The 9,560-nt window shown below is 52.8% G+C and overlaps 3 protein-coding genes across 3 annotated transcripts; 2 read left to right on the top strand and 1 right to left on the bottom strand.

Annotated features, from left to right (window-relative positions):
• Window positions 1–775: 775 nt before the first annotated feature.
• Window positions 776–5,049, top strand: BDW70DRAFT_148323 (WD repeat protein; the record flags this gene model as incomplete). Its single annotated transcript, XM_073738853.1, has 4 exons — window positions 776–982; window positions 1,180–2,430; window positions 2,514–2,610; window positions 2,732–5,049. The coding sequence occupies 4 exons, from the start codon at window positions 776–778 to the stop codon at window positions 5,047–5,049; spliced, it is 3,873 nt and encodes a 1,290-aa protein (XP_073598768.1).
• A 171-nt stretch (window positions 5,050–5,220) lies between these two features.
• BDW70DRAFT_171971 (uncharacterized protein) lies at window positions 5,221–7,291 on the bottom strand (the record flags this gene model as incomplete). The annotated part of the gene is made up of 2 exons (XM_073743367.1): window positions 5,221–6,336; window positions 6,386–7,291. 2 exons carry the CDS (start codon window positions 7,289–7,291, stop codon window positions 5,398–5,400), a joined length of 1,845 nt encoding a protein of 614 aa, XP_073598767.1. The 3' UTR covers window positions 5,221–5,397.
• Window positions 7,292–7,491: 200 nt separating this feature from the next.
• BDW70DRAFT_122994 (splicing factor cactin) lies at window positions 7,492–9,519 on the top strand. Its single transcript, XM_073734810.1, has 5 exons — window positions 7,492–8,052; window positions 8,106–8,573; window positions 8,627–9,253; window positions 9,302–9,334; window positions 9,387–9,519. The coding sequence occupies exons 1-5, from the start codon at window positions 7,537–7,539 to the stop codon at window positions 9,402–9,404; spliced, it is 1,662 nt and encodes a 553-aa protein (XP_073598766.1). The 5' UTR covers window positions 7,492–7,536; the 3' UTR covers window positions 9,405–9,519.
• Window positions 9,520–9,560: the final 41 nt, after the last annotated feature.

Raw genomic sequence — 9,560 nt, 5'->3', positions numbered from 1 at the left:
CACAGAGGTGAATCTCATGATCGACTGGAACCTGGCTTGCCATCCAATTCGCTCGCCGAATTCCTCCACGTCAGATGGTCAAAACATGGGAAGCTCGAATCCAGCTCAATACGGATGATACTGCCGTACACCGCCGTTAGCAAGGCGAAAGCTTGGTGAAGCTGCCAGTCTGCCGTCTGCTCTGTTTGACGTTTGTTCATCCAGCCTGCATCCATCCAGGGTTTCCGAGCCAACTGGGCCTGGGAGATCCCTTCCGCATCGTCGTAATCTCAAGCGATATGGTCTGAGAGGGAGTGATATATCAGCTGGACACTGGACTGGTCAGATAAACCGCAGAACAGACCGCGCTCGGTATCGTAAAACGACGCTAAACCGGATCGGGTGTAATAACACGCACTGGGCAGGTGCAGTGCGACAACCTCGATTCTCGATCGATTGCGGCGACCAACCAGCTCAGAGGCAAGCTACCTTGCCTCTGCCCTAGAGCGCATCACTTCAACGGACAATCACTTTAATCCTTACTCGTAGTGCTGAGATTTTTGCCGCGTTGTCAAGCTGCAAGGCGCGCACTGACTAATCCCTGGCCACAAGACGACTGGGCCCTGGCTGTCTTCATCCCGCAAGACACCGTCGGAGTCTTGTCTCAGTTCTTTCGAACCTTCCTATGCAAGCGCATCTGACAGCTTGTTCCAAACTCGTTCCTCACCATTGTCCTTGACGACCATGGAGCCTCGAGCTGTTTCAGGCTAGGTTCTGATGCTGCGCAAACTGAAGCATGACCGACCTCCCCCGATTGCCCACCCGCGGCAGCACTTCCCCAACTCCTCCCCCTCCTCCGCCTCCCCCGGTGCAACAGAGTCAGGCCAACAAGTACTCCCATCGTGCGGCGAGTGCTCTCGCAAGATTTGCACAGCCTTTTTTCTCAGGGTCTCGGCCGCCGAGCCCGCACGGCCCCGGGCCTCGTCCTGACGCGTCTGCTGCTGTCCGTTCTACTAGGTCTAGGTCTTTGTACAGTCTCCCGTTGCCCCTCCCTCCTTGCCTCTTGGTCGTCCGTCCACCACTCTTACACGCTGTCTTTGTAATAATTCCGCTGGATTAAATATACTTCATCCTGATTGGATTTTCCCTTTTCTCTCATTTTCCGCCACTGAAGCATTGGCGCATCCAAACTAATCCCAGTTACTCGGTAGGCCCGGCGCGTCGCAGACAGTCACCCACAAGACAGGCATCTCGATCGCTGCTCTGGATATCTCCCCGCAACGGACACATGCAGTCATTGGAGGCAAAGAGATCCTAAAAACGATCCGTGTTCTGCCAGATCATTCGTCAGAAGAATTTAACCTACGCAATGCTGTCATCGGCTACTCATCAACTCATCACGTTGGCGGCGGGCTTTCCGCGCGGCACAAGGACCAGCTGACGGTTAAGGATGTGAAATGGTCACATGGACTCTACGATCAGATTATCGCCACCGCAGTGGCCAATGGTCGCATCGTCGTTTATGATCTGCATCGAACCGGGTTGGAGTACTGCCGATTTCAGGGCCATAGCCGCCAGGTCCATCGTCTAGCCTTCAACCCGCACCATCCAGCATGGCTTCTTTCCGGGAGCCAGGACGCCCACATTCGGATGTGGGATTTGCGGACCGTGCCTACGGATCGCGGCGTTTCAGTATGTGGAAGCAGAGACCAATATAACGGCAATAGCGACGCTGTCCGTGATGTCAGGTGGTCTCCCGGAGACGGAGTCTTGTTTGCGGTTGCTACCGACAGCGGCGCAATCCAGCTATGGGACATTCGTAAATCGAGCAGTCCCATTTTGCGGATTACCGCCCACGATAGGCCATGCTATTCCGTAGATTGGCATCCGGATGGGAAGCATATAGTCAGCGGCGGTACGGATAGACAGGTCAAAGTCTGGGACTTTTCAATCACTGCCGAGCGCAGGCAGAAGCCGTTATTCCAGTTTAGGACTCCTCAGGCGGTTCTCAACGTCCGCTGGCGTCCGCCTTCGTGGTCCAGAGAAACGGATAGCTCCGGCGACTGGCAGTCGTCACAAGTAGTGACTTCATACGACAAAGAAGACCCGCGGGTTCATCTCTGGGATTTTCGTCGACCTCATATTCCTTTCAGAGAGTTTGACCGATATGACTCAACCGCTACGGACTTACTCTGGCATTCTAAAGATCTTCTTTGGACTGTAGGTGATGGCGGCGTTTTCACTCAGACCGATATACGGTACGCTCCTCAGGTGGTTAATCAGCGCCCAACCTGCTCGGTGGCCTGGAGCCCAAGCGGTGAGGTTCTCGCTTTTGCTCAAAAGCGTCCTAGGAGGAGCATTCGAGGTCTCAGCACGAACGAGTTTATTGGACATTCCGATGAAGAGGACACCAGTGGCGAGGCGCTAAGTCAGAGTCCTGCTGATGAGGCGGTTGTGGATGAGCCCTTGTTTGCTTCTATCCGACCTCGCCATAGTAAGTCCAGTAGTATTCGTACGTCCAAATCCCTCGGCAGTACCCCACCGGCAGCGACAGATCTCGTCCCCATACTTCCGCTGGAAAGGCTCCTCTCAAAGGACACATCCTCCTCTTTGTGCCAAAAGGGGATGATGGTAAGTGTCCCTGGAGCTACACTTGATCGAGAAACATTTCAATATCTTGCTCGCCAGTATTCTCCTCTCCTCCAGGGGTGGCTCAGTGGCATGCAGACAGACCCTTTACTGCCTCTCTTAGATTCACTCATGCACAATGCTCAATGTGCCGAAGACATTGCATTGCCTAAACTGGCTCAGACCTGGCGTGTGATACATTACGCCATCATCCAGGAGCTGCAAGCAAGGGAAAGAGAGCAGCGGCAAGCGCCGGAAAAGAGCTCTCGCAGCATCAGGAAGAAAGCTTCTTTGGAGGACCCCATAATTGAGAAAGTCCGGCCTCTGGAGGATGCGAGACATGGAAAGATGAAGACTCGCTTCTTCAAGGGGGTAATAGAGAGCGAAGCATCAAAACATTCTCACTCTGACCTTGAGAGTGCTTCAAACATGACAACGCCTCTTGCTCAGCCTTTGCCGGATTCGCCGCCCGACTCGTATGATAGTTCTGAGTCTCAATTCAGGTCTTTGGATGATGCTGAAGATATTCAACCTCTCCCGCCATCGGTTTTGAGCTCAAACCAGGGTACCATGGCATCAAACGACTGGTCCTCCATGTCGGACATTGGGTCTCGCCCCATCCATCAACTTCACCATCGTGAATCCAACGACAGTGAAAATGTGCACATACCATCGAACAGTCCGCCAGCCGGTCACAGGAGCTCACTGCCTCACGGAACTGAGGAAGAACAGAGGTCTGCCCCATTAGCAATTGCTGGCAGGACAGACTGGTATAACCGCAGTCGGCCTCAACTCAAAAAGCAAATATCGGATGTAGACGAATTTGAGCAAAAGGTAGAGGACAAAAGGGCTGCCATCCGTGACTACAAGTACTTCCCTAAAAGGCCACTCTCTCTCGAAGCACATGCAGGGTCTGTTAAACCGGGTTACTATCGACACGAGTCAACAGAAAGTCTCCCAATGTTTTCCGCATCAACGACAAGCTCTCATCCGTCCAAGTCGCCGGCCACGTCCTTCACCTCTGCAACTAAGCTTCATGACGCGGCCGAAGTAGTCCGAAATGGTCACGATGTTGCGTCCAGAAATGAGGAATTGTTGAGAGCCCGCAGCGATTCGATAATCACCACCAGTTCCGTCGCAGAGAAGGAACTCGAGGTTGACGAGTCATTTGGCGAGGGCCTCGCGGATCAAAACCATATCCTTCTTGACAGACCATCTACGCCACCTCCCCTTTTGAAAGAATCCACGCCCTTGGAGCCGCTGAGCAAGGAAAATGAGGGCACAGCAGCAACAAAAGACTCTGCTTCAACTGCTACGCCCGACCTTCCAGACGGTCTTTCTCGCATCTCCCTTCCAATACTCTCTGACCAAACGGGCAATAACCCCTGGAGTGCAGAAATACTTTTGAAAGAGGCGATCAGACACTATCATAGTGGTACGCACGTCGACATTCAATCTGCTGCGCATCTGCTTCAAAAGCTGCATATTCTGATTGAGGACATTGATAATGTTCTACCGGCCGAGGAGAGCGAGATCATATTCAAAGCGTACAATGAGACCCTGATACGCCAGTCCATGTATATCAAAGCAGCCGAGCTTCGGTTGCTCTGCGTGCCGTCCTATCCTACCGTCTATGAGTATGCTCAAGGGGACACCTACATGAACGTGTTTTGCTTCACGTGCAAAAAGCCTTACGAGAACCCCAAGAACGACAACACCCGCTGCCACCGCTGCAGCACTCCACAAGAACCTTGCACCATTTGTATGAGTCTTGAACCGCCACCGGAATGGGTTGCAGAGCAGAGTGCCTTGTCCCCCGACGCAGAGCACGATTTACACCCGGGCTTTACCTCCCGGCTTCTCTCACCATCCCATTCCTCGCTCAATATGGAGCCCATTCCCCCTTCTGAACTGCAGCGTATTGATGGAATCGGCCCAGAGGTCTACCGACGCGCACGCCCCAAGGGGACTACACTTTGGTCTTGGTGTCAAGGCTGCGGTCACGGTGGTCATCTCGCCTGCATAAGCACATGGCTCAGGGACATTGAAGTGAGCGAAGCCGGATGCGCAACTCCCGGTTGCATGCATGACTGCGCTCCAGGTCCGCGTCGCGAACACAACCGCCGTGTCCTTCTCGAGGAATCGAAGAAGCGTGACAATGCCAGTCGAAAGGCCGGCGTCGGCTTCGTCAAACGCGACACCTGGACAAAGGGTGAAAGCAAGGCCGTTGAAAAGGTGCGAGGCATGTTGGGCACTGGCGCCAGTGCCGGTGCTGTCGCTTCGACGGGGAGCGTGACGCCGTCTACCACCGCGGCGACCAGCGTTGCTCCCAGTGCGACTTCGTCGAATCTCATGTCGTCGCCGAAAAAAGTGCGCCTTGTCACGCCTAGTGAACAGGAAAGGCCGATCAGAACTGGCTCTGCCCGGACTAGTTTTGGTTGAGATGCCATTCAGGTACTTGGGCTTTCCACTGTGCTTCCATGGTTTTCGGATTCTTTGCTTGCCGAAGGTGGCACTTCTTCACAAACTATATTGCGTTGCTGTTGATATATAGGGGTAAGCGGCGGTACAGTCAGCGATAGGCGTACTGGACTAACTCTAGATCTTGGTTTCAGCATTAATAATAAAGATATGTACCATAGCCTATTCATATTCATGGTAGGTGTAGTCCAAGAAATAGGTATTTCCACGTGGTCTTCAACGATCCCAGCTACTACATGCAAGACCATATACCTCTCAGAAATCCAACTCCAGCATATATCAGAAGGAAATCGACTATGAACGAACTAGCTAAAACCTTCGCTTCTTCTTTGCAGGTGCCTTACTCTTCGCCTCGAGCTGTCTCTTCAACTCCTCCCGCTTCCTGTACGCTTTTTCTTCCTCGGTCTCCTCGCGTTCCGGCTTTGCAGGTGTTTTCAGCTTGACCTTTTTAGCTTCAGGAAGCGACGGGGACCTGGAAGCGGGTCTTTCTTTCTTCTCTGCCTCGTCCTCGGTATTGCTCTGCCTTTGGTCCGTCTCTGCCGATGGCAGTACGCTCTCCGTTCGCGAGGGGTTTGGCGCTTCAGGGCTGCGATTTTGGACGGCTTTTTGCTTGGACTTAGGCCCGCCAATAACGCCGATCCTACCTAGAGGCTTCTTCTTTGGTGGCGGGTGCGATTCTGGGGATTGAGGCCGGGATGGTTTACTACTTGGCTCTGGCTCTGGCTCTGATTCAGGTTCGGGCCGGGGCTCTGGTTCTGGTGTTGATTGTTTCTTCTTTCCTCCGATAACACCTAGTCTGCGGGACTTCTTGGGCACTTTTCTGGGGGCTGATGTGGGGGTGCGTTTTGTCTTTGTTAAAGTGTACTGTGGCTCTTCGTCTGCGTTTGCGTCTTCGTCTGTTGTTTCCTCGTCGGCCAAGCTTTTAGAAGGGTTGTGCTTGCCATGAGATGGAGAAGGTGACGGTGACGGTGTAGGCGTTGGTGACAGTGATGACGGGCTCGGCTTCGTCTGCTTCTTGCCCCCGGTTTTACCGAAACCTTTAGACCTTCTTGGTAGGGGCACTTTGGAGTTATTTGCAGGGTTTGAGTGAACTTCGGCCTTGTGCTTGGTTGCTTTCTCAAATTTGTTCTTTGGCGAAGTTGCTTCTTCGTCTTCTGATTGCGCCTCTATATTGTCGTCTTTTCTGGCACAAGAGGACTTTTGTGGGCTGCCACTGAGCTTTTTCAGTCTGGGAGGTGTTTCTTGTCGCTGGAGGGAGTGAGATTTTGACATGGACTTAACATGCATTGATACGTACCTCGAACTCATCAGCCCCAGTCTCGGACCCGGCATCGGTGTCTGTTTCTAATGATTCTGCTGGTGGGTTGCTTTCCGGCTTCTTGTCGTCGTCTGGAGGCGTAGATGTAGCATTGTTGGATACTGTTAGGCCTTCCCACCACCCATGAGGCGGGAGTTTCAGTGAACCAAGTTGCGTTGAATTCGGAGAGCCTCCAGAAAGTTCAGCAACAATGTTTGTAGAAAATGCAGAGCCTGAAGACGATTTGGAGATCTCTTCACGCCACGACTCCTCTTCAAACGGTGCAAGTCCCCTAATATATTTTCCCATCTCTGTAAGCGTGAGACCCTTACGACCAGCGCGGATGCCAGAAGCACCAGGGAAGATCGCCGTCAAATCAATACCCAGGGTTTCAAACTTATCAAAGAGCTTCGAGAGCACCCAGTCCTTTTTGTTGAGCTCCTCGATAAGGGACCGCTGGCGCGCTTCCTGTTCAGCCTCGGCGTTGATCAAGGGGAGTAGTAGGTGTCTTGTCATTGAAGACTGAGCTTCCTTGGAAAGAAACACCTTCCAGACAAGAGGCTCAAGGGGAGCAGGGAGTTTAGAGGTCACCTTGAGCTCTAAAGTATGACCTCTTCCTCGTGTTCTAGGTTGCAGCGATACTTTGCTTCCTGGTCCACTCTGCAAACCCTCTTGTATTTTCGTTAAGAGGACTTTGAATTGGTCAAGATCCTCACTTGGGTCGATGGGGATGTTATCTTCCTCAGCTCGCTTAAGAATGGCTTCTCTGTCTAGATGTTCCGACCACATAGAGTTGAGGTCTGTCATGTAGAGCTCGTAGCCGGTGGACGCGGGAGAGAATTTGTACAGAAGAGGGGGTATATCCCCATGGTTCGCAAGAGGTAAACGATGCCACTTCTCTGACATTGCTATGGCCTCAGAATTGATGGAAGCCTCAGACCCCTGGGTGAGGCGATGTCTATCACTTATCACTGTTGTACTCAGTGCTGTATAGGCAGCTTAGGTGAGGCAGCAGCGCACGGTCCACCGAGGCAAGTCTGGCGATCGGCTTAGCTTCCGTCACCCGCGTGCCAACCTGGACCTGGTCCTAGATCTCTCCAAGACCTCGCCGCACCACCGCAATCTCCAAGGTTCTGCAATCGACCCCGAAAATGTCAGCGCGATTACACGATAGATCACGCACGAGGCGATCTCGATCTCGATCGCCGCACTCCGATGACCGCTACCAAAAATACGACCGGCGGTCGGACGAGCGAGACCAGCGATATGACAACAGCAGATACCGAGTTCGCGATGCGCGACCAGGCCAGTCTTATGCCCGAGGGATGAAAGACCAGATGCGGCTCAATCAACTGCAGGAGGATGAGCGGGTGCGCGAGTGGGTGGCTCAGGAGGACGTCTTTGTCCTCAAGCAGGCCAAAAAAAAGGCAGAGATCCGGGTGAAGGAGGGCCGCGCGAAACCGATCGACTGGCTTACAGTGATGCTGCGGGTGATTGACCCGACGAGGGATCCCCTTGACGATGAGATTTCAGATTCAGAGCTTGATTTAGTAGACCCCGAGGGCGTTTTTGAGGGTTTATCGGAGACGCAGCTTGGAGACCTGGAGAAGGATATTGATACATTTTTGAGTCTGGAATCGAATTCTCAGAACAGGGATTATTGGAAGGTAAGTCCCCTCGTTTTGGGTGTGACGATATTTGCTGATTGCTCATTGCGCAGACGATGAGGGTTATCTGTAAAGACCGCCAGAAAACGACGGCTCCTGAAGGACGTGCGCTCAACTCGGTTGCGGCGGACATTAACAAGCTTCTCAGCCCCAAATCCTACGAGCAGTTGCAAAAGCTTGAAGAGCAGGTCAGGAACAAGCTGGATTCAAACGAGCCTATCGATACGGATTATTGGGAGGAGCTCTTACGCAGCCTCACTGTGTGGAAGGCCCGCGCAAAGCTGAAGAGGGTCTACCAAGATGTCATAGCTGAGCGAGTTCGGGCACTACGTCGGCAACAGCGCGAGGAAGCTGAGTCAGTCCGTACGAAGCTGGCGCCGCTGGCGCCCGTGGCCCGGCAGGGCACAGCGAAAATCAACGAGGAAGAGTTTCGCGATCTGGATCCTGACCCATTGCTTCAGATTCGTCCAGAGGACAAGGTATACGAAGTGGTAGATGAGGAGGCCTTCCTCGATCAGGTGGTAAGTTACAAATATCCCCTCCACTGAGCTGCCGACGACTGATTGCCGTACAGGCCCGTGAACGTCAGAAACTGCTGAAAATGGGATACGTTCCTTTGCGTCAGCGCCAAGTCGAGAAAGCGTCAGCTCCTGTTGTAAGCAATATTACAAGTGCGCCTGTTGCCAGCAACTCAACCCGCTTCTCGTCCATCCCCAATGAGGATTTCTCTCAGGCAACCAAAGCTTTATACGAAAGAGAACTTGCCAAGGGAGTCAGCGAGAACGAGGAGATTTTCACCGGCGAAGAGTCTGTCAGTACAGGTGCACAACCTCAATGGGCAAGCAAGTACCGGCCGCGCAAACCCCGATACTTCAACCGCGTCCAGATGGGATATGAATGGAACAAGTATAATCAAACCCATTACGACCACGATAATCCTCCGCCGAAGGTCGTCCAGGGATACAAGTTTAATATCTTCTATCCCGACCTCATCGATAAAACGAAAGCTCCCACTTATCGGATAGAACGAGAGCATGGAAGGAAACGGGGACAGTCATTCGCCGCGGCCGGAGAGGAGGATACCTGCCTCATTCGGTTCATGGCGGGGCCACCTTATGAAGATATCGCGTTCCGCATTGTCGACAAAGAATGGGATTACAGTGCGAAACGAGAGCGGGGATTTAAAAGCACATTCGAAAAGGTATGTTTGCGGACCCCTTCCAAGCAAGACCTTCGCTGACCCACCCAGGGGATTTTACAACTGCACTTCCAATTCAAACGGGTAGGTCACTCCACTCCTTTATATGACCGTTCCTACAGGCTGACAACCCCAGATCTACTATCGCAAATGAGAAAAAGCCTATATGTGGCTCGCGCGCATTATTCAAAGCATGTTTATCCACCCAAAACGCAAGAAACATACGATGCGTAGGCGGCTCTAAAAAAGCCTGCAGGTCCCGGCGTCTGTCGCGCTTCTCCGCCTTTTCGCACGGCAATACGGACGGTTG

This window comes from Aspergillus foveolatus (assembly GCF_047715535.1).
Source record: "Aspergillus foveolatus strain CBS 279.81 unplaced genomic scaffold BDW70scaffold_9, whole genome shotgun sequence".
Taxonomy (NCBI): Eukaryota; Fungi; Ascomycota; class Eurotiomycetes; order Eurotiales; family Aspergillaceae; genus Aspergillus; species Aspergillus foveolatus.
Note: the sequence above shows the minus strand (reverse complement) of the source record. Positions and strands in the feature narration are given on the sequence as shown.

What these genes read in the sequence shown, in the direction of transcription:
- BDW70DRAFT_122994 (XM_073734810.1), top strand. Translation starts at nt 7,537, where the DNA reads ATGTCAGCGCGATTACACGATAGATCACGCACGAGGCGATCTCGATCT. An exon ending in AGAACAGGGATTATTGGAAG is followed by an intron (nt 8,053 to 8,105) that starts GTAAGTCCCCTC and finishes CTCATTGCGCAG; the next exon opens with ACGATGAGGGTTATCTGTAA. An exon ending in AGGCCTTCCTCGATCAGGTG is followed by an intron (nt 8,574 to 8,626) that starts GTAAGTTACAAA and finishes ATTGCCGTACAG; the next exon opens with GCCCGTGAACGTCAGAAACT.